The sequence below is a fragment of the Anticarsia gemmatalis genome, chromosome 12, assembly GCF_050436995.1.
Source record: "Anticarsia gemmatalis isolate Benzon Research Colony breed Stoneville strain chromosome 12, ilAntGemm2 primary, whole genome shotgun sequence".
Taxonomy (NCBI): Eukaryota; Metazoa; Arthropoda; class Insecta; order Lepidoptera; family Erebidae; genus Anticarsia; species Anticarsia gemmatalis.
Window position 1 is genome coordinate 5,148,683 of NC_134756.1, and position 24,400 is coordinate 5,173,082.

Consider the following 24,400-nt stretch of genomic DNA (forward strand, 5'->3'; position numbering starts at 1 on the left):
TTATAAATCATTTTCTAGCCGTCATTTTTATAGTCAAAACATTTATTTTGTATGCTAATATTTTTGTTTATAGTTATTTAATTTTAAAAAAACCATGGCTGAACCGCAAGCACCGGCGGCAATAAAGCCATGCCAGCCGCCGAAAATGAACGAGTTATTGATTCAGAACATGAACACATGGGGTAACATTCAGTACAATATACCTCTGAGGTTGTCTAACAATGAGACGAGGTCCGCTGCCAGCATTGCTCTTAGACATATTCCTGAAATACCGCACAGTTTGGATTGTGTAAGTCCGATAAGTATTTTCTTATGTATAAATAGGAAAAGCTATGTTAGATGTTAATCATGCTTTAGTATGGCGCTTCCTAAACGGTACAGTCAGAAAATTCAATTTTTTACGGTATTCCTGCAATTCCTTGAAAAAGGATCTTTATTGCAGTGATGGGTACAACTAGTAATATAAAGTATTCCCATATAAGTTAATTTTGAAACTGTTTTCATCTTCTTTAGAAAATAAACGATCCACTGCCAGAGCGGTTAACAGGACGAGATATGGTCGTAGAGAAAGAGTCTTATAAAACAACGACGGGTGAATATTGTGTGAAGCCGAACCCTAACAAAGCTATGGAGAGAGCTGATTGCTCTATTAATTGCCGAAGGGTCATCTTCATGACTGGCGTTGAAAAACGGGTGAGTAAAACCTATTGAAACCTCTGAAAACATGGTCAAAAGTTTTAGGTATTACTATATTTTTATAATTTGTTGTTCCAAAATTAATACATATATTAATTATTCCTGAGATTAGCGCGTTCAAACAAACAAATAAACTCTTCAGCTTTATAACATAGTATAGATGTAAATATCGGTAAAAAAAGTAGATAATTTGGTTAACTTATTTTAAACTAAGTACCAAAGTTTTATAGCTACTATGTACCTCACCATCCCTTTGTTTTCAGCTACAAGGCATAAGTATAACACAGCCTACAATCATGTCAGAGACGAAGGAACGTTTTAGAGGTCTGACTAAGTCTCCCCTGGCGCCTCCTGATGTTAGAGTACTTGCACCAGACCCTGAATATATCTTTGATGTAAGTACATTCTTATGCATTCGTCACAGAGCGCTCTCTAGACGTTACTATATCAAAGTTTACATTATCTACAGACTATAGATTACCGGTCGTATTTAATACTCTGTCTATCCATTGTTTACTAGCTAAAAGCAAGCTATAGCTATGAGTTTGTCCTTACGTCGTTTAATTTCTATAACCCACTCATGGATAGTAATTCCTAGCAAAATATAATAATATTAATCATACATAATTTTGAAGTTATCTAAGACAGCAGTATACCTATCCGTAATCTTTGACAGAACATTGAAAAAGGTCGTAAGAACATTTGTTAAATAACGTAACTTTATAGGTAGTTGCGGCTGGAAGGAATGAAGCTACTCCCATTTCGGACGCATCTGCTGGCTATCGAAAACAGCTTGATCCATACTTTTCGACGTATAGGTCTTTCTATAAGCCATTCACAGCTGACGACCAGTATAATATTGGAGCGAAAGACCACATCACGTTCTTTACTGAAGCTAAGGTTCCGAGGGTAAGTCTTAAATATTGCTTAAATACCAATTTATTATTCTTAGCATTTGGATTGAGTAAATGATCGTTTAGTCTGATACTTTTGTAAAATATGTTGATTTAATATTGACCTCGTAAACTTTCGTGTAGGTAGTCGTAACAATTTATAAAAGTTTGGGAAAAAATGTTTCGGGCACAGATTTACTCTCATTTTGAGTACCAAAAATTAATAGAATCTGATTTACTGTTCAAAGTTTATATCCTTGTGTTAAGGTAAAAGGATTTGGCCCAAGACATAAAGAAATATGGATGCCTTTGACAAGTAAGGTCCACAGGGGAGTGTACGATCGCATCCACGTGAAAAAGGAATATAAAGAAGTGGCTGCTTGTCACAACCCTGTGAATAACATCAAAGGGTAAGTTGACCTCAGACATTTTGTTCTTATACTTACTTTTTCAGCAATTCGGGTAATTGACTGACTACTTTTGGATTTACCAAAACTATCACCCCCTTCATAGCAAAATGTACAACAAGCAAAATGAGCACGGCACTTAAAATGTACAAATTGCATAATGTGCAAATAGCAAAAAGAGCAAATCGCATAATGTACAATACGCATAATGTGCAATACTTAAAATGAACACTATACGCAAAACGAGCAAAAAGCAAAATGTACATAATACTGTTAGGGCATGTTTACAAGACCGACTCGTGGAGATTTTTTTCTTTGATCGTTAGTATCCTAAAACAAATTTTAAATGTGACTATGAGGTTGCGCAAATCAATGCTTTCCAAAAAGTATTTCCGGACGGTAATCTTTCTGGTTGTTACCATCATTATAATGCAGCTATACACAAGAAAGCAAAAAAGCTAAAGGCGAATTTGACCAAAGAGGAAAGGATGGTGGTGCGCAAGTCCTCAATTTTACCATTATTGCCGGCAAATATGATTCCTGAGGCGTGGTACGAAATCCTTGAATCATCGCCAAATACCAACGCAATGAGAGCCTTTAGACTCTACTTCGAACGGACGTGGTATCCCAAGTTTAACCCAAAGATTCTAAGCTGTGCCAACCAACGACACCGAACAACTAATCCTGTTGAAGGTTGGCACAGGCGTTTGAATGCCAACATTCCGAAAAAGATAAGTTTAATGTTTTTTATTTATAAATTAAAAAAAGAAGCTATGTTTAGTGATAATACAATTAAAAAAAGAAGCTATGTTCAGTGATAATAAAATTAAAAAAAGCATATTTGAGCTGGCAATGAAAAATAGGAGAAAAGCAGACATCGTCTTTGATAAAAAGTATAAAAAAATACTAAACAGTTTGCATATTAAAAGTATTTCCGTTAAACAATTTCTTCTACAGATGATATATACAAGACTTGCATTTTAGTTTGTTTTCTTTTAAGTTTAAATAAATAATATAATTTCAAAATCAAAATCAACAGAATTAGTTTTTGCGCAAGTCCTCATTTGTTATTTGGTGATGATTCAAGAGATTTCATACCACGCCTCATTAAGTTCCCTTTATTAATATATAAATAAACTTATATTGAATGTGAAGTTGTTTTATTACAATGCTATATGAATCCAACAAACCCCAAACTAAGAAACGGCAGTACCTAAGTAGTTAGTGTGAACGAAGGCGACTATGTACATTTTGCTTTTTGCTCGTTTTGCGTATAGTGTTCATTTTAAGTATTGCACATTATGCGTATTGTACATTATGCGATTTGCTCTTTTTGCTATTTGCACATTATGCGATTTGTACATTTTAAGTGACGTGCTCATTTTGCTTGTTGTACATTTTGCTATGAAGGGCTATCACCTATATTGACCTATAATATTATAAAAAATACGGAAAGATTTTTGGATAGTTGTTTGTTGTAGCAACGCCAAAACTACTAAAACGATTTTGATGAAACATGGCAGTGTTGTAATTTATGTACAAAAAAAAACAAAAATTAAATGTAGTCGGATACGAAGAGGGAATAGCAGGCAAGAACCAGTTCCTTAAAAGGGTATTTTTTTTTTACAGAGTTTTTGTGTCGGAAACAAAGAAGAAATACAAAATACCATACGCGTCTTCAGCTCTTGCGTCTTGGAGTCACGGAGAAAGTTTCGACCTGGCTCCGTTCCCGCCGAACCCCTTCCAAACAAACATCGCTCCTTTCATGTATTGCAGCGACTACTGTCATATTGCTAGAGGGACTACTCCTTACATTGTTATTGACCAAATACCTGCCAAGATGCCAGTACATAAACATTGTAAGGAAAGATTCATCGTTTCCAGAAACTAGCAAGTTGAACAAATGTAATTGCTAATTTGAAATAAAAGCATTGATTCGTCATGATTGTTTTATTTCATAGAAGCTTATATTATTAACATTGTATTGATGTATGACTGTGGATTGAGTGAACGAAGTTTGTCGGCGTTTTTGGTCTCTACTTACTTACTTACTCTTGAAATGGGGAACTAGGCGTGATTTTTATATATAAAAAGTGTGTCGATGAAAATAGCGTTGTCCTTGTTGAGGGTTAATCTGAAATAATTAAACCGTAATTTAGTACCTAAGTACTACATTATATTCGTCAGTAAGTTCATAATTTCATATGAGAACGAAGTCATGTTGTGTTACTTTTACTAAGCAGAACGTTCACAGCATAGCCAAAGTAGACATTATTTATTATTGAAGCTCTTCAAATTAATTAAGAAAGTGAAATTGCACGTATGACTTAGCTGTCACTTTCTAAAAGCTGTTAATCTCCTTGTTTAAGTTTCTAGATCATATTACATTGGTAAAAATACATAGCGTCTATAGGTAGAACGGCGTGACCTACCTGATTTCATTCCTGAGTGGCTCGGATTAATTACTAGTTTATAGTGACGATTGGAGTTCAGATCGAATACTATAGGGGATCGTCTTGGCTGTGAAAAAAAAACATCTCGATTAAAGACTATTTGAAGTCACAAAATTACTGGCGAATTAAAAATTTAAAAGCTTAACAAAGAAAGTAAATATGTTCAGAAATTTTACCTGTGGCTTTGTGACAAAGCAGTTGGCGCATGTAGGCACCGCGCATTCGCATATATTTGTCTGAAACGAAACATGGTTCGTATATTTTAACTGCACACTATAAACTATATTCTAAACTGGATTATTAACTTTTAATCGATATAGTACATAAAATGCTCACTATTTTCTTTTTCCTCTTCCTCTTCTTTTTGGAAGTTGAGGGGTCTATCTGCAACAAAATTAAACAGTTAAGAAAAATACAGCAACATGACGAAGTCAAATTAAAAAAAAAATAGCACGAACTTACTCCGCATGTTGAACAGCAATAGTTATGAGGTACTTTGTCCATTATTTGGAACGTCCGAATCTGCTTTCAATCGCTTGCCTCATCGCAGGAATATTCTGTAAGGACACCACCAAGTTAGTAACATATTGACAATTCTGAACTATTCTATTATTTCATTTTTTCATTACTCACCCCAGGGCATACTTCATTCGTACATTTGGTTTGCTTGTCCTTTTCATCTTTACCTCCACAAGGAGGATGCTGCAATAGAAAAAATAACGCGACAATATAAAAAACAAATGCCGTTACTTCATATACGAATGTGTATGGAATACTAACCCGTGGACATTTGTATTGAGGAGGTAAAGGTACTCTTCGTTTTTGTCTCGGTGCAGGGCAGGGTGGGTTATGGAAGCAGCGGGTTGGAGTGGAGCAGGGGGCCGAGGGTCGAGCCGGCCAGAAGCACGGCATTAGGTACGGGAAGCAAGAAGATGGTGGAACGCATTGAGGCAGGTGGTGACAGGATCTTGCTGCAAACGGCTATTGAGGATATAACGATTAGCTAGATATACAAACTGTCAACTAATTAAATTTATTAGAATATTTCGAACTAACTTTATGCAATATACAGCTGGACCGTGGCGTTAACTCGACCGGCGCTGGATCGTATTTCGCTTTGCGATTCAATTTTATCTGTAAAACATCTCATCTCATCAAGAATCTAATCTAAATAGAAACATTTTATCCATGTTATATAGGAGATTTGTAAAGTATCTCTTACCTTTAAACCGAAGCAACTGGTACAATCAACCTTGCAGCCTAGCGGTGGACATTGTCCCTACGAAAAAAAAAAACAAAATTGAAATGCAGTCTCAAAATTTGTAACTATTAGGTGCAGCGCAGATGACAGACTATCCGTGACGCACATTTTAGTCTGTGAAAATAGAACCTATTCAATTATATGCAGTAACGCACACAACGCGCAAAAAGTCCGGTGCGTTACTGCTTATAATTACATTGGTCCTATTTTCACAGACTAAAATGTGCGTCACGGATAGTCTGTCGTCTGCGCTGCACCTTAGTTGTAAAATAGGAATGGATTAGCATTTAATATTTACGAATCAATAAATTCATTTTTTGCTTACCTTACAGTTGCATGAACTTCGCGGGCATGCACCGCACTGAAATATAAAGATAATTTAAATAAATTTAATGTACCTACAATTTACCTACACATCTGCATAATTTATCCAATTCATATTAAGTAAATGACTTACGGGTGGATTGCAAGGAGGCGGTGGATCCTGAAAACAAATAGCAATTTTTGTTGAAATACTTATAATATAAGTAATTTATCTAATTACAAGTAAGGATAAAGAAGTACTTACGCAAATTAATGGATTACATACGCTTGCACAAAAAATGCAATTTGGATCAAAAAAGCATCCTCTGCACGCGCCACACTTCAAAGATGCTGGCAAATCAGTCTTACTCTATAAAAAATGATGTTTTTTGTTTATGTTTTTGATTAATTACATACAATTTATCCTATATGTATCAGAAAATTCACTCACCATATTCCTACAGCAGCCCTTAGCACAACATATTTGGACGATTGCAGTCTGAGGAAACACAGGCTTTTCTTCATCCTTACCACGCTTTTGTTTCGATAAATTAGATCCAACAATAGCTATGCTAGAGAGCCCAAACATGTTATGTTCTTTGTCCAATCGCAATATTGTAGACAGGTATTTGTCGTCAAAACTATGCCGTACGGTGACATCGCATTCAGAATTCTTACTACAAGAGCTTGTGTTCGACGTGGCAGAGGATACTGACGGTGAACTGCAAATTATATTGAGTACTTTGAGATAGTTCAGAATTTCTCCAATAGTTTACTATTTTAAATGCACGGTTCGTTCGAATTCAGTCCAATCAAATTACCTATTTATCTATCATCTTCCCATTTTATAAATGTCTTCTTTTCTTGCCAGTTACGCTTGCACCTGTTAGTGCATTCTTTTTTCTGGAACGACATCACTTTTGTGTATTTTATACCTATTTAGGATATTAATCAGAAATATAAAAAATACAAACCTAGAATCATGTGCACTGTCGGGGTCTTCGGAAAGCCACTTCATTTTGGTTAATTTCAGAATGTTTGGGTTATCACAGCTCAGGAAGGTATTATGCTCAGTTTCAGATTCGCTATCTTCACCAGAAGTTGTTGGCTAATATAAAAACATTATTATTAATATCAATTACGAGAGCGACACTAACAATTAAACCTTTCTTACATAAGGCGTGGGAGGTACCGCAGGACAATTTCCTTCATCGTTTTTAGACTTGTTGTTTTTCATGGCTTCTACAAGTTCATGAACTGCTTTTGTTCTTTCCACTTGGATGGCTGATCCTTCTGGCTTTACCTAAAATTCAAAGATTAATAAATTCATAGAAATATAAGAGCGTATTGGATTTCATTCACATCATTATTATGTATTACTGTTTTTCCACGTCCATCTGTATTCTGCAGATTCAGTAAACTGTATTGTTTGTCGAAATTATCGCATTCTGTAGGGGTTATTGATTCTGTTGGTCGTAGGTCGTCGACGAGACACACGTAGGTGAAATATACGTTTTGTTCAGAAGCACTGCTTGTTAGTTTCATGTTTTCTGTTGAAAATACTCTGGAGCGGCGGTGGTGGCTGCCATGTGTGTCCGTCATTGTGCTTCTGACTAGGCGAGATTGCTGTGCCTAGAAGTCATCTGAAAAAATATTTATTTAATCAAACGGTTAAAGACTCAAATATTTCTATAGAATTTAAATCATACAAACATTATGAAGTGGTTCAAGTCCGAGTAAAATATATCCAAAAATTTGCGACTATGCCATTTTTCTGTTTCCTGGCATTGACACTGATTTAAAAAATGGCATTATTCTATTTGTTTCTTCACTAAATTCATCTATGATTCATTGGAAGAGTTCTGTACGAATGCAGTGACTCTTTGGTATAGCTATTTATAAATCTTGTGATGATGAGAACCAACATAAAGCTGTACAAAACGTTGATTTAATATGCTAAACAGCATCGCTTTATAAATTAGAGGCCAGTTAACAATGGTGCCGTCATTCCAAAAATCCGTACAGAGTAATTGTATGAAATTGTTTCATTATCAGATTAGGAAGTTATTTTTTTGGCGTTGGTCTAAACAATGTCGATGTCACGGTGTGAATGAGTGCTTCGACCTCTGCGGATGTACGTACTGGGTGAACAGGCTGTACTATTAGCACATTGACGTGCTTTCGTTGTCTTTTGTAGTCTAGAAAAATGTATTGTGAACAATGAATTTAGGACAAATAAAGAGTGTTTTACTTTTGGTTGAAAATCAGTGTCAAAGCGCAGACATGATACATTGTTCAACTATGAGCACTTACTAGCCTTTAGGACGTATTTATAGAAACTTTTTTCAGCACCCTGAGTTGTTCTCCAGCCGTACTGAGGCCTCCTCTTTTTCCCTTCTTCGATGCTCGCCCTACGAAGTATAGAAAAAATTAATATAATTTAGAATAATAAAAATAGGTCGGGAAAGTTCATACATACTGTAAAGCGAAAAGACTTGTTCCCAACCTAATATAAAAAAATAATATTAAACTCGTATTTTTTAAGTTTCCTATTATAATTGTTGCTAAGGCGGTCCATGTCTGGGAAACAAGACATTGTTAAAGTCCAGTGTCCGCTATAAGTCAATGATGTGAACGACACCGGCTTGCACAAAAACTTACAATAAACGAATAAAAACTAATTTTGTTAAGATTAGGCCACGGTTCGTTCGTTTAGAGGCTCGCAACAACTGTACTTATGATCATCAGTACCTATTTAGCCATATTAAAACGTGAAAATGTGTGGAGCAAAACTGCTTTTGAAAAATATATTAGATCTTAGGGATCTTAATATCCGAAGTTGAAGATAAAATATATTTTATCTGATATTAGGATATTATTCTGTTTAGCAGATAATAAACATGTCAACGGGCATAATTTGTTTTAATGTTCAATACCTTTTACTTATATACACTTGTAAAAATAATCGGGAGATGATAAGAGATTGAGATTAAATGAAGTTCTTTCTTTTGTGATGTCAGAAAGGAAAATTAAAATTAGTGACTGTTTCTACATGACAACACATTCCGGATTATTTATATTATTTGAAATGACTGTTGTATCTTAAAATTGTAATTCGATCGATATAATTATTCATAATGATTTTATGTTATGCGTGTAATTATGTCCGTGAATGGATTTAAATGGCAACGCTTCTGCACTGATCTAAAGCAAAATATTTGTAGCGGTGAATCACTGTATTGCAGTGGTCGACAACCGTTGGTAATCGGGCCAAAATAAAGTCAAGTAGGTATGATGTGTCCGGAAATTCTAGTATGTTTTTGTAAAGTGACCAAAAAAGCGTTGATACTGATTTGGTTTTATAACATCAAATTACTATAAAACCAGGTTTTTTTATAATTGAATAAATTGGATCATTATATTTAAAATATAAAATACCTATTACACCAAGTTCTAAAGAATCCAGTACTAAAATAGTTTACTTTTAAAATATATAGATGAAAGTTTTGTAAAAAAAAAGTGTGTAGAAATGTTTAACATGTATTTCTCCACCTGAAAGAGTAACATGTGAAGTACTATATTTTAAATTCACGGACTCATTATCTGTTAAACGATCTTTAGTACCTATTCCGTTATCCATTCAATCTACTATTTGTCGAATTATGGGGCTTTTAACGGTATAGCAGTTAAATTATAACGTGTAAAATATTAATGAGATGTCATAACAATAGATGTTAGTACCGCGGATTTGTAACCTCTGGAGCATGGCGGTCGAAACGGAGGCTTTGTACCGTGTCATTTTTGTTGTAGTCCCGCGAACGATGCCGGTTGAAACATCCTTTATTAACAGTTGCATCATATTCTGCTAATATTTTTTAAATACAGGGTGTTTTGGTGGTCAGTGGTTTTCGTGATAAAATTGCCTAAAATGAATATGGGTAGTAAATTGTGTTTAAATGTGCTGCTTCTGTGTATACTTGAATGGACTAATGCTCAGTTTGGTAGTAAGTATTTTAACGAAAGTAAAAAAAAATCTTTTATGAAAATATTACAATTTCAATTTTTTTAATACAATGACTCTTTTAATACGATTTTCGGCATTATTTTATAGTTTTAACCGCGTTGGTAACTTAATATCTCCCTGGTCATCGCATTCTTTTATTATATTAACCCTGTTTCCTAATTTCCTACGTAAATGTAATGGAAATCTAATAGACTAATCATAGTAATTATAATGTTTTATTTGAGTTCAACGTTTCAATTCTTTGTGTTAAATATGCTAATTTAATTGCATGTGTACGAGCTGAGAACAAAAAGGTTTTGTTCGTAACTAAGCCTCTATCAAAGCAAATTACGATACAACAATTTTTTATACAAATAATTATACCTACTCATGTAGAATTGATGAGAATGAACCATATTTTATTATATATCTCACGGTATACTTATTTAATGGAAACCTTGTTTTTGATACAATTTTTCTCACACATAAATACGTATTTTGCTTAGATGTTTATAATATGTATTTAATGTAAGAAATCTCGAAATTGCACTTTTTGGCTATACTATACCCAAAAAGTGCAATTTCAAGATTTATTTTCATGTACAGGAACTAATTACTGACATACACATTAAAGCGGGCATTGTTCAAAATATCAAATTCAGATTTCCTTATTTTTAATGATTTCGTCTGAAACAGTCAGTTTTCAGTTTACTTTATTCGTCACTTTAAACTATAAACATGCGTTTATATTTTGACTGATACTCAAGAATGGGCTATTCTTAATTGTATCGGGTGTGATTTTTCAATTAAAATGAATTCATTCACAGCGTTATCAAAACATGAAATCTCAGAGTTGCGTGAGATCACGCCACTAGGGATAGGCTCGAGATTTTCCGAGATTATTTTGTACTACTGTCTAAGTATGTAACACATTTTTAATGGCCCTGAAAATATTCTTTACTGTGTAGGCTTCCTTTTCGTCCCTTTAAAATCTCTAAAATAAGTTAATACGCACTATTTAACTTTTTAATCATTTCCGTATCTTAGCCATAAAACATTAACAAATCCATTTAACACTTTCCGATATACACGAAATATTGCCAATTAATAATACTGAATATCTTTAAGAGTAATGCAATGCTGACACATCAGTTGTTATTAAATTAACGAGAGACTAAATACCCTAATGTTGACTTTGACCTCACAAATTGTACAGCACAAACTCAGTAGAAAATACCTACCATCCTACCATAATTAATGAGAAAAAACAGTCATATATTTACAATATAATTTCATACATTTTCGTGTGTTTTCCCGTACACTAGCGTGTCACGTAATTTGAATGATGCATCCAATAATTGCGTATGACACAATGGCGTAGCCTCGATCAGGGTGTAGAGTTATAAATGATAACATCATGTATGTATCAAGGACGTGCCGGCAGACGATTTTGTGCAACATTGATGACTGTTATTTCAGTTATGGTTTAAACCAGGGGTTCCCAACCTTTTCTTAGACCGGGACCACTTTTATATGATTCTTGTTAGCAGGTACCACTATACTGTAAGTATATTAAAAATAAAGTGTAATAATTATCCTGAAATTTTAAATTCATGCGCGGACCATATTTTGACTTCCACGGACCACGGGTTGGGAACCACTGGTTTAAACTAAAGCCTCTCTGTCCGTAAGGCTTGTGACACGCATATTCGGTTCGATATTAATCGGCCTAGCCAAGCGGCAAACCCGAATATGTGTAGATGAATCCGATCGGCACTAGCCGAATGTGCCAAGGAAGCCAAGCTGCCAAGGAAGAAAGGCTAGGCTGATATATTAGACTTAAGCTTAAAGTGTAAAACATCGCGCTACACTTTATGAAATGACTTCTGTTACCCAATTCTAAATAAAGTTTACGCTGCAAGTGTTCGTGTACAAAAAATACGAACTATACCGTTAAAGCAGGAAAACTGGGTAATAAAATAAAGCAGAAAGATCATTGCGATAATGAGATAAAAACTAACAAAAAAAAACCTTGCCATATTGGTTGCCTTAAACTTAATCATATTGCAGATACGAACTGTAATGCCTTTATTAGTACTTCTGATACATTTTATAAGCGTCTTTCTCGTCTATATGAGCAATGCTATTTTAATTGTTTTGAATTCTCGTTGAAATAACTTCTCGCTACATTTTTGTCTACATTGTGTTTTTGTCAGCAGTTTAGAATATTATTTTATTTATTACCATCAGTATTTTTGTTACGAATTGTTCCTGAATGCAGTTATTTTAACTACATTGTTTTAACAATGATATTTTTGTAAAGATCGTACCAAGTGGCGTTCTTTAGTCTCTACACCGATGGGAAAAGTGGATGATTTTTTGTATGTGTGTGTGTATGTTATCAATTCATTATTATTTATTTACACTTCTTACTTAATAAGGAAAAGGAAATTTTGGTACAATTAGTATGAAGTTACTTTTTAACACAAGTTATTCATCCAGGTATATCGCTGAGCGTGGGTATGGGAGGAGTAAAGAATGATGATCTACTAAGTGTCAGGGTGAGTATCTACTATCTATAACTTTATTAATGAAGAACGAGATAAAAAATAAATGCATAAATACCTCGAAATCCTAGAAAGAAAGAAATAAGTAATACTAATAACACCGCTACTTTATTTCAGAGTCCATGCCCACCGAACACATCATGTGTACCGATCAGTTCATGTCCACTGCTAGAAGATCTCATGGATTTCTCTTGTTTTTCTTCAGACAAGTAAGTTAAATCTTCTTTGAATTTATGTGTAGATTCCTTTACAATTGTAGCGTGATGTTTCTATAAGAACTGTAACGTTATTCTCTACCACTGTCGACTACCGACAACCGGCTAGCTATTGAGAAATTTGGTATGACAATCAGATCAGCGCCTCTACCAACGCCGAAGGAACTCACTTTTGTAATAGGTACATTTTAAATATCAAACTCTTAAAACTCGATAGTACCTCCAGTAGAGAATCACGCTACTGATCATACAATCTAAGTTTTATCCCAAGCAATTATAAAGTATAATAAATAACAAGATAATTGTTTAATACCAACGTATTGAAGAGGCTACGCCGGTAGCGCAAATTGTAGGTTGGGGCTTACATAATTGATGTTCAGTGTTCGCGCAAGTCGTAAGGTGTGTTTGATATACAAATAGCCGATTGTTTATTATACGCAGTAAGCAACTACCATTATTACTGTAAATTAAATAATACGATGTTTTAATGATTATAATATACCTATTATTTATTAAATGAAGATTCAGACGAAACCGCAAGATCCTATTGAGGTAAAATTAAATCGACTATGCAGAGTTTTGCAGAGTTCAATGCGGGTCAAGTGGTGCTTAAACATTTTTAATAGGTAAAACATATTCCCTAGCTCTGTCAAGAAATTCGAAGTGATTGCTCAGAGTAAGGTGGTTGAAGTCGCAGATTTTTGTGCGCCTCGGCGCCTGATCTTTTGTCTATCGTGTTGATCATCGTCCCATGGGCCGATGGTTTTAATAAAACTGGTTGTCCTTATCAATTAAGTTCATTTAAGTTTCTGGTTTTAATTACTAGTCTGAAAGAGTGTTCAATGAAATAGAAATTAATTCAGCGACTAAATAATTTGTGTTTTGTCTAGATATTTCCACCGACTAAACCAACTGATATGCAACCACGTGAATAATGAAGACTACGTGTGTTGTCCGATGTGTGACTGCGGCCGCGTGTACCAGGAGGGTACGGAGCAATGCGGGATGAGCATGGTGCGAGGAGTTGATTACAATGGACTGGGAACTCATCCTTGGATTGCTAGAGTTGGATTTACACGTAAGTTAAATATTGTAATTATCCAAATGGTTCTTTTTAAAGGCCACAAAACTCTTTACTATTTGCTATGGACACCAATTTTATGTACAGTTTTTCTTTCCGCAATTTACCACTCAAAGTTTCGCTAAAGATTCAAAATTAATTTAAAGTTTTAAAATCTTCAGCATCTTTTCCGTAAGTTAGAATATAGGAACATTAACTTATTGTTTAGATAAAGAGACGGGCAACGTGAGGTTTGCATGCAGCGGCTCTATCATCGGCAAGCGTGTCGTGCTGACTGCCGCCCACTGCGCTTTGGCCAAGCCTGAAGGATACAAACTGTAAGTTAAGAAGCTAACGTTTGTTATAAAGAGCGAGCTTGGCTTTAGTTAAGTTTAGTTGAAATAGAAGAGTTATATTTTTGAAGTTTCCTGATGCAGTTAGAAAAATAAGATATTATGTAAGATTTGAGAGTTACAAATGGGTATGGATACATTTACTTTGCTTTGATAAACACGCGGTTTCGATCTTACATTTTCTCAATATGACGTAACCTATTGCGCACGTGTCTTGGGTTTGTTTACAAAATAGAGTGTTAGATAATTTGGATGTTTCTGGTTCTTCTCTCTAGAAAAGTAATAAAGTACACAATATAAACTATTTAATAAATATAAACTACTTTACATTTAAACAGATCTACGGTAGTGGTCGGCGAATGGGACATCGGGCGCAGTCCGGATTGTAACGACTTCTTCTGCGCACCTCCAACACAAGCAATCAAAGTGGAGAATGTGATAGTCCACCCTGGATACGAACAGAAGATCTTCAGACATGATATAGCTCTGATTGTGTTGAAAGAGGAAATTAAATTCTCTGGTATGTACCTATTTAGAGATGCTTAACATCATGCAGGCAATCCAAAAATAATTATTATTTTGGAGACTTACACGTTCCACTCTTACCTACCTGAACCTGGTTTAAAAGTTAAGAACTTAGCAATACTTAAAAATCAAACTTAGATTCTACGCTGGAGATTTTTCCCGCAACCATAAAACTACCCAACAATGTATAGGCCTATCTGTGTAACAACTATTATGCAAATACGCACTGCAATAATGCATTCTTTACAAATTCTCACCCCACGTGAACTCATTAACCTGACATTGACCTGTCCCTGAACAGTGTAACCTTCCGGTGCTGTCACCTGTTCACGTGTTTTGAACATTTTTCCCAGTGACAGCTGCTCCGATCTGCCTCAACGATAAGCCGGAAATCGTGATCAACGAACGCGCTTCGCTTGTCGGCTGGGGGAAGCTGTCCGGACAAAACAATCTGGTCAGTTGACGTTCTGATACCTATCGTATAAAAGCCATAGGGATAATTATTCCGGCCTTGTGTTTGACCATGGATTGCCAACGATTTTGAACAACGTGAGGTAATGAAGTTGTCGTTCCGATGTGAAATGAACAATCCAAGCTAATTATTAGTTTTGTTGTCGGAAATAAAACACGTGTTCCTAAAATGCAATTTCCCGGGTGATTATTTTTTTTACTTTTGATTGTGTGGTAAAATGAGTTGTTAGAGTTTTCAACATGCCAATCAAAGTTAATATCGGCGTTTACAGGTAGCCAATTTTTGTTGGTTGCCTGCGTTTAAAATACCTCAACACATAATATTAGAAATATTTTAAGAAAATTGCAATAATTTAAGTCCAGAATCCGACCAAAAAATTAAAGGATAAAGGACACATTTATGCGATTGGTATCTTTTGTTAAAATATAAGTAGGTGGTATCTTGTTTTAAGCACTACGTCCATTCTGAAAGATTTATAGATCCGTACTGTTTGTGACAATAGTATATAATTTGATTAGTATCTAATCCTTTTTTACAATCCTCCAGGTAAGCCGTCAACAACAACTGGAAGTGCCTCTAGTGCCGCTGGAGAACTGCGAGCGTATATTCGGTGAATCTGTTCCCGTGAACGAAGGACAGCTATGCGCTGGCGGTGAAGAAGGCAAAGACGCTTGCTCTGGATTCGGAGGCGCTCCGCTATTGCTGTTTAGAGATGGACATTATGTTCAGGTGAGGGAGAATTTTTATTTAGGTATTTGACTGTATGTGTATAACAAAGGTCAAGCTAGCAATATCACAGCTGGCTAACAGAATAAGACGTTCGACGTCCGCACGGTAAAACACTGACTGGTTCACTCTAAGGCTTTTTTCAATATTAAATTAAGGAGGTTTTACAGGTTACCGAGCTTAAAGCTGAACAACGAGTTATATAGTATTTGCTTGTATTACAAACAAACTACAAACTTTGTATACTCCAGCTAACGCTAACGCTTTAACGCTACGTTTTTTTATTTTCAGTTGGGCATTGTATCATTCGGCTCAGAAAACTGCGGCAGCGAGGGCATTCCCAGCGTTTATACCAACATCGCACATTACTACCGATGGATCGTCGACAACTCACCTTCATAATCAACAACATCACGACCACTAACAGCCGCCTAGTCAGGAAGACATATTATTTAGTAACCTTCTCGTTTTTTCAAAACAAAAACAAAAATCCGGTGTAGATACAAACTGAAAAATAGATATTTTTAACGGACTTCAAAAATAGGAGGAGGTTCTCAATTCGAGTGTATAATATTTTTTATCCACAAAAGTACGAATTACGACAAATTGGATACTATTACTCTGTGATAAGCATAAAGTATACACTGAACGTTGCTGCCTAGTGTGCGTATCTATCTCATGAAATATTTCAAACATCAATTAGTTAAAAATAAAATATTTAAAAAATGCTTTTGTTTTCTTAACATTACATCTATTATTAACGACGCAAAAAATGCGGACACGAACCATAAAATTTACGGAATGTTATATCATATACCTGCCTATCACAGAGGAAAATATTTGGGTGCTAGGTACTTACTGGGTTTTACATATCTGACTAAAAACAAGCAAAAACAAAAGAGTATTTTTTTGATCAGTTATCGCACAAAGAATGTTGATTGTGCTAGAACAAAAAGTTTGAAACAGCAATTATCTGTCTGCATACTATACCTTCTCAAAATTTAAATATGTGCCAATAGCTGGCTGCTTCCTAAGCAGCTGTAGGATGATTCAATCAAAAACAAGTAAATAATTGTTATGCATTATATTGTTTGTTCATAATAGTACGTAGCCCATCGCCATTTTGTTGAAGTACTCCGCGCACGGTGGCAAGTCTTTGCGGTAGAGACATAACGCTCCCGGCAGATCTCTTATCGAAGCGTCTTGGATTTCTTGATCGAATACCTGAAATCAACAGAGGTGTATTAGGCAATTATATAACATCAGAAAATATTTTAAATAATCACTATATGGCATAAAGCAAAGTCACTTGCCGCATCTGTCCCTATGTCTACATCAGTTTACATGTATGTATGCTTAGATCTTTAAAAGTACGCAACGGTAGTAGTAGTAGAGTTCTCAAGAACAGTTTTTGAAGGTATACAATAGTTCAAAAACTGTTCTTGAGAACTCTCGGGCATACAAGGTTGCATAATGTTTTTTGATGTTTTCCTTCACCTTTGGAACAGGTGATAATTATTTCTAACTAGCTGACCCGCGCTACTTCGCTTGCGTCACCTAAGAGAATGGGTCAAAATTTTCCCCGTTTTAGTAACATTTTTCGTTGCTACTCCGCTCCTAATGACCGTAGCGTGATGTTATATAGCCTTTCTCGATAAATGGGCTATCTAACACTGAAAGAATTTTTCAAATCGGACCAGTAGTTCCTGAGATTAGCGCGTTCAAACAAACAAACAAACAATCAAACAAACAAACAAACTCTTCAGCTTTATTATATTAGTATAGATAGATACACAAAATAACTTCGTAAAGTCATCGGTACGAACTCTCTACCTCTTGACTTCCACACTGAGCGAATAATTAAAACTCGGAAAGTTCCACGAATAAGAATAACAATATAAACTTTCTATTATCTACTATTTTTATATTGTGAACAATATTGTAAGACGTGTTTAAATATTTAAAGAGCTTTGTTATGAATAATGAATCAATAAAATAAATATTAAAAACAGCTGTCTGTGTGTCATAAAATATAATATTGACTATACAATTATTGAAGCGTATAGTTACAATATCAATATTATTTTGGATGACAAATTGACATTCGATTTTTACATTTACAGTATATCAACAAAATTAGTACAAAAATATTATTACGTTTGTCATAAAAGTGACATACATTTTTAATATTCAGTGAATGAGATTATGTCGTCTAAGTGCATGGTTTCTTTTACATTTATTTTCGCATGGCAGCTCTTTAACATAGTGTATTTGTATCGTTACTTTACAAATTACTAGAGAGACGATACCCTACTACTATCGAATATCGACAACCGGCTAACCATGGAAAAAAATTGCATGAAAACCTTATCTGCGCTCTTAGCGTGTGCTGGAGGCACTAACTGTTTCAGTAAATTTTAAATGTCATATTCTCGATATTCGTAAGTACCAATTTAACTGTAGAGAATCGCGCTACCGATTAAAAACAACAATGTTTTAGTTGTTGGTGTTATTAGGGGTGAGTGAGGGTTAAGGATACCGTCGAAATAATTTAATTTTATAAACTACGTAGACGCGCTTTCAAATTGTTCGTTTAATTGACTATACATTTAATCAAATGTAGAGAGTATACTTACGTCCTACTCTCTAGCAAGATCTATTGAGATTGATAAATAGTAGTACCTTCTACAAAATCAGTTTTTTTTATTGTACCAAGTTCCCTCAACGCCTTATGCCATTCTGGTATAGAATGGAAGCAAAATCAAATATACGGTGGTTATTGTAACTTACATCATCAAAAGTAATGGTCGGTACGAAGGTGGGGTTGATGATCTTGGTGTAGTATTCGTCGTCTAACTGCAGGGAGAGCCCTTTGGCTGATGTCGCACATTGATACACGTCCTCTTCGTCTACATCCGCCTCGTATACACACTGAAACAATATTATGATTATTATAAGTAAGAATTTTGTACCCTATTTTAATTTAAGGGACGAACCGAATATGGGCCATTTCAAACGTGCGAACTAAGTCATGCCACTTTATCGGAGGCTCACTGTCACACATTGTCACATTCCTATGATTATTTTGATTACGAATTACGACGTTGTTCGCCAGTTTATAACGGCCTGAGTATACTTCAAAATATATTCTGTTCTGGATGTACATCTAGATAGAACCCATAACACCCGCTAGAATAAGCTGGAGGCGACGAGCTCGCGAAAGCCTGTTGGGTCTACATGAGTATATAATAGTAAACGGTGGTCCCACCAGTAAGATAAACTATTGGTTCTACAGGTACTCGATTCAATTTTAGGACATGGAAATCGAAATGTGCCGAAACACAAAACTAAAACTATTTTTTCTTTTTACGTACTTGCATGTCTAGTTTAGTGCCAGCTTGAGTGTTCATCTCGCAAGCGACGTAATCTGCTCTATCAATATCGGTCCTGCCCTGCATCAGATCTAACGTACAACTTTGCACCACGTTGCCCATGCATTCCGTCGGTCCATGTTGACATTGAAACGCCTTCCTATTGATGTTCTGTAATTAGAGAAAAATATGTTAAGTGTTTTCAGAGGGACGCTTTTCTGCTACAATCGACTATTACTATATAAAAAAAAAAATGAAAAATCTGATCAGCTGAATCGCGCTACAGTTGTAAGAATTATCGTAAAAATGATATTTCAAGTAGACGTTATTAGCACAACAAATTGATTCCTTGCATGAAATCAGCCTCGCTTCAGAATTAAGAATTCAAAGAACCATAGTCACGGTAATATATCCAGTCATGTTCCTATAAAATCATTGTTTTATATGTATATTACTTATAAGCATTCACAATTGGCCCATCCTTAATTTTATCCCAGCCCAGAGTATTTTTTTTTTAATTTATTATAGCCATGCGACGGCCATCTTTTGGTGTTTCTACTTTTAGGACGACATTAACTGGACATTTATTTACTTCAGTGTAGTGATGTGAAGTTTGGTGAAGATCTTTCATATTACAAACTATTGGGAAATGCATAATCTTCATGTAATTTTATATTTGGTATTGAATAATAATGAAAAGAGCAACTTACATGAGCTTTACCGAAGGGAATCAATTTAACATCAATGAACTCATGATACGATTTTAACGTGGGCTGTAGTTGTTCCACAATGAAGCTCCTGCTGTCCGGACATTGGCTCTCGTAGTAGACTGTCACAAATACCTGGAATGTACAAAACATCTCATTGAATAAACTATAAAAGAAAAGTACGACCAACATATTACTTTCAATCAAAGTCCCTGAAATAAATAAAGAGAAAAGAAAATACGGTTAGTGTACCCATGAACAAAACTTAGACTTTGTGATTGACAGCAGTTAAGTAATATCAAAATTTACTAGGGCTAGTGTCTCTTACCGGAATGAGAAGGCTAGGTTTTAAGACCATTATGCTACAGGCCAACTGTGGGTTGGGGACTTGGCATAACCTATTTGAAGAACTGATTTAAAGGGCAGCTGCTTAGAGACTAAATAATTTCATTTTGGAGATATCCTATCGATATCAACAAACTAGCTAAGCTACTATGTTTATTTTGACAACAAAACTTTGTTTGAAAACTAAGTTGAAATCATTTATCAGTCCCAGAGTAAACAATAGCATTGTGAACGAGCGAATCGTGCCGGAATACAAAATAATACGAGTATTGAACAATACAAACAAAATAATGCTATTAAGTTGTTGTAGTTAAAAACGAAATAACGACTCTTTAGCACTGGCCACCAAAAATGGAGTATTCGATATTTCTATAAGACCGAGGCAAAGGATCTAAGCTAATAAGAAGCTACGTGTACCTCTTCAACTTCTCCATGAAAGGACACGAAATTATGACATTACTTCGAAATTGTTATTAGAAATATTAATAAAATAGGTATCTCATTCCTAAGATAACTATTTTTAGCAGATATCTGATTTACATTCAGATTTAAAAAAAGATAGTCGTGCTTATCACACGAATGTTTGTCTTGGGTGGGACTGGACGATGATAGCGGCGAGGCGACCATGTTAACGTTGCGACAAACGTGCAGTCAATAAACATTAGGATCAAAAACAGGCATTGCAGGACAACTTTCACTGCTCCACATAGTATAAGATGTTGACCTCAGTTCAGCGGTATGTCCATGGTAGGCTCATACACACCTAACTTCGTGACCAAAATGTCACTATGCATGTTTATGTGTTTAAAATAAACCATGATATACTTATCTGCAATAACACTTTGCGATCGTTGCTCGTTTGCAATAAATCTACTTAAGTAATTCATTATATTCAGTACTACGCAAATAAATAATTATTATCTTTAGTAAGGCCTACGTAAGTAAACTGTAGAATCTTTTTCTAACGATATTTTTGTACACATACGTGCTCACTGGAAGTAATATGATATTGACATGATTACCCTGCGTTTTTGTAATTAAAGAAACTGGAAAGTAGGAAATATCAGGGTGTAGATTTTACTTTACTAAACGTAATACTGAATTTGCTTTTGGCACTCAGGGTCGTCATATATACCGACCCAATTTGTATATTACGTACTAATGGTTGGGACGACACTTATTTTTGGCAAAAGCAATTGTTACACGTATAACAACAATAATGGGAGTGTGAATTGGAGTCCATATTTATACGCCTATTTAACGTTACAATTTGCCCATGTACCATGAATTTTGTGGATAATGTTTATTACTTCTTCACGAGTTGGTTGTGTATTTTGAAGGCTATTGTGACAGCTATTAACTCTATAAGGTAAAGATTTCAGTAGTATGCTATTAATAAGTGGTTTTCGCAGTTTTTAATTGAGTAATTGTTAAGAATGTTTTTTAATATATTTGGAATTTTATGGAATAAGAATGCGATCCGAGCTTTCTTCTGAATTGTTCATAATTGAGACACAGAAACGCATATCGTAATATAATATGTTTTTTAATGGTTTATTACTTTGCATTAGTAACAATGTGCCTCAATCTCATCCTAAAAAATATATTACACGTTAATTTAGCTATTTACTTAGATAGTTATTTTAGCGCCAAGAATTACAACTTGATATCAATTACGTAGGTACTAGGTTCATTATTTATTTTTTTCGGATCGTGTTTAATCACACTGTGCTAACATTTTATTTATCGATTATTATTTTTATCATTCTCACGCGTATTTTTTATCAATGAGTATTGATTTTGTAACGAGGATACAGCCATTCAGCGAATACAAAAGACAAAGTTTATTCATATGGCCCGTGGCGCGTCACAATCAACGCTTTTATGACCACAATTAACTTCTATTCTATTCTGTTCTATTGTTGCACAAGTAGCAAATACGTCATTGGAAATCGTTGCAAAAATGTAACTGCGATTAACGATTGTTTACATTTTCTCCTTTGTTGTCTACTGTTTTGTGATATTGGTTATTAAGTATGAAGTTTTTTAAGTCTTTCTTTGTCATAATCTATAAGCAATCAATGACTACAGATTATGATACATAGTACAAATATATTTTGAGAAATCAATTACTCACGCGGAAACCGGGTGTTAACTTATTGATAGAAATCTTCGACAAACAAATATCTTTTAATATGGGTAAACTTATTGATGGTTGTGTTTGTGTGTATCATCGTATTATTATAATCATCTCCGATTTCTTTAGTTTGCACTTGCAGTTATTGATATGATATATAAAGAAATAATTTGTTTAGTTTTGTATCAATTAAATTGCTCTGTATTGTAGGGCTACATTCTTAGTACCTTAATTTTCCAAAAAAAATGGAATTAATAATTAGTAAATTAAAAATGGGAGTGTGAGAAATAGTCGCGGTCGCGAGTGAAAATGCGGGCAGCTAGTCATTAAAATCACATATCACTATCAACCTAATTATACGATAGTAATCCGATAAAATTCATGGCATACATATCTGATAAAAGTACCAGTAACGTGATATTATTATGCGGCAACAATATGATTAAAAATTCTGAACATGTTGTTGTTTAGATAGATGTGTTTTTTATTGTGGATTAATTGCTATTATTCATTTTAATAAGTATGTAGTTCCATTTGCAATCGAGCAAAAGACTGACAGTAGCTAATAGCCACTAAACCTCATTGATCGAAGAATCGATATTTGTATATTACTTTTAATGTAAGCAATGTCTATTTTACGCGCGTTATTTCGAAGATAGTTTCTGCCCGCGACTTCTACCGCGTTGAAATACTATTATGGTGTAAAAAGTATATTCAGTATTAATCCAAACTATAAACATCCTGTGTGTAAAATTTAATCTAAACCCCTTCAGTAGTTTTGATAGTCAATCGGCTTACTGATATAGTTAATGTATATAGAAGTCCAAACTTACTTTGAAAACATTACTAGAATTAAATACCAAGAATTCGAAAACACTTATTCATTATTCAGTACCTGTTTATTTGCTGTAAGATATCAAATAATTATAAATGTAAATTCGTTAAGCCGTTTAATTTATTTATCTTACACTCCGTTAAATTTGCACAGTTGTTCCCCGTTTTACACATCATAAACAGTTTGTTGCACTTCATGGTAGATTATAAAAATCGCGATAAAAGTATACTTATCATATTTACGTGAATCACAATAAAAATACGACTATTACATTTATGAAGATATAAGGTCCTTGTAACTGATACATAAAAAGTGAAACCTCGCCCAACGAATAATCTTAGCTCTAATTGAAGACTAGTTTAATTTATTTACAAGATTACATGTAAATCGAATCTCTCTTTCTCAATAAGGTAATACGAGAATCGCAGAGAAACCTTTAATTACTAAAAAGGGAAAACCCAACCTGTTAAAATGAAGTGATAGGAATGTTAGAAATATAGCGAAAGTTAGACCATACATATATTTAAGAATACTATCTGTAGGGACGTCAATAAAAATCTATCTATAAAATCTTTTTTAGATTATCCAAATAAATAATTTAAAACTTTACCTTTAAAAACTCATCGCTTTCAGACAGAATTTCTGCATTAAATGTGAAGAGGCACAAAATCACTAAACAATTTATTCGGAGCATTATCTTTATTTTTATTATGACTTAGCTTGTCGGACTATGTTTGACTACTGCAGTACATTTGTGTAAATAAATATGCCGCGAACTAACAACGTGTGTTCCAATTGCGAACGATTGGCGGCCGACTCACACCTGGCCGCGGTCGTATATGATAAAATTACGATGTGTACAAACACAGGCGCGAATGACGATAGACAGCTATAACATTTTCTATTAACAGTTTTATAAAAGGGTTCAAGCCATTGTAATGTGGTATTGAATTTGGTACGGATGATAGAATTTGTTCAAGAAATAAATGAACATGCATTTTTTTGCAGGTTTCTTTGTTTTAGGTCCAGCCTGTTATTCTAATTTCGAGGATTTAAATGGTTTTATAGTAA

The 24,400-nt window shown here is 34.5% G+C and overlaps 4 protein-coding genes across 5 annotated transcripts; 2 read left to right on the forward strand and 2 right to left on the reverse strand.

Moving 5' to 3' along the window:
• Positions 1-8: 8 nt before the first annotated feature.
• LOC142977100 (uncharacterized) lies at positions 9-3,930 on the forward strand. The gene is made up of 6 exons (XM_076120817.1): positions 9-289; positions 514-693; positions 960-1,091; positions 1,423-1,605; positions 1,857-1,999; positions 3,626-3,930. Exons 1-6 carry the CDS (start codon positions 95-97, stop codon positions 3,885-3,887), a joined length of 1,095 nt encoding a protein of 364 aa, XP_075976932.1. The 5' UTR covers positions 9-94; the 3' UTR covers positions 3,888-3,930.
• Positions 3,931-4,625: 695 nt separating this feature from the next.
• LOC142977099 (uncharacterized) lies at positions 4,626-7,818 on the reverse strand. 2 transcript variants are annotated; one of them, XM_076120815.1, is made up of 15 exons: positions 7,727-7,818; positions 7,394-7,656; positions 7,206-7,316; positions 6,988-7,121; positions 6,465-6,735; positions 6,279-6,383; positions 6,168-6,194; positions 6,036-6,071; positions 5,672-5,728; positions 5,506-5,583; positions 5,230-5,430; positions 5,083-5,151; positions 4,912-5,006; positions 4,786-4,833; positions 4,626-4,685 (listed from the first exon to the last, which is right to left on the reverse strand). In XM_076120815.1, exons 2-13 carry the CDS (start codon positions 7,613-7,615, stop codon positions 4,953-4,955), a joined length of 1,365 nt encoding a protein of 454 aa, XP_075976930.1. In that variant the 5' UTR covers positions 7,616-7,656; positions 7,727-7,818; the 3' UTR covers positions 4,626-4,685; positions 4,786-4,833; positions 4,912-4,952. The 2 variants fall into 2 exon arrangements, with proteins under 2 accessions (XP_075976930.1, XP_075976929.1); XM_076120814.1 differs by having other exon boundaries at positions 7,188-7,316.
• A 2,004-nt stretch (positions 7,819-9,822) lies between these two features.
• On the forward strand, positions 9,823-16,779 carry LOC142977114 (CLIP domain-containing serine protease B4-like). The gene is made up of 9 exons (XM_076120835.1): positions 9,823-10,017; positions 12,519-12,577; positions 12,701-12,792; positions 13,689-13,876; positions 14,088-14,196; positions 14,550-14,731; positions 15,090-15,190; positions 15,755-15,937; positions 16,226-16,779. Exons 1-9 carry the CDS (start codon positions 9,942-9,944, stop codon positions 16,334-16,336), a joined length of 1,101 nt encoding a protein of 366 aa, XP_075976950.1. The 5' UTR covers positions 9,823-9,941; the 3' UTR covers positions 16,337-16,779.
• A 224-nt stretch (positions 16,780-17,003) lies between these two features.
• LOC142977203 (gamma-interferon-inducible lysosomal thiol reductase-like protein) lies at positions 17,004-24,198 on the reverse strand. The gene is made up of 5 exons (XM_076120959.1): positions 23,940-24,198; positions 20,016-20,147; positions 19,309-19,476; positions 18,725-18,865; positions 17,004-17,158 (listed from the first exon to the last, which is right to left on the reverse strand). Exons 1-5 carry the CDS (start codon positions 24,021-24,023, stop codon positions 17,030-17,032), a joined length of 654 nt encoding a protein of 217 aa, XP_075977074.1. The 5' UTR covers positions 24,024-24,198; the 3' UTR covers positions 17,004-17,029.
• Positions 24,199-24,400: the final 202 nt, after the last annotated feature.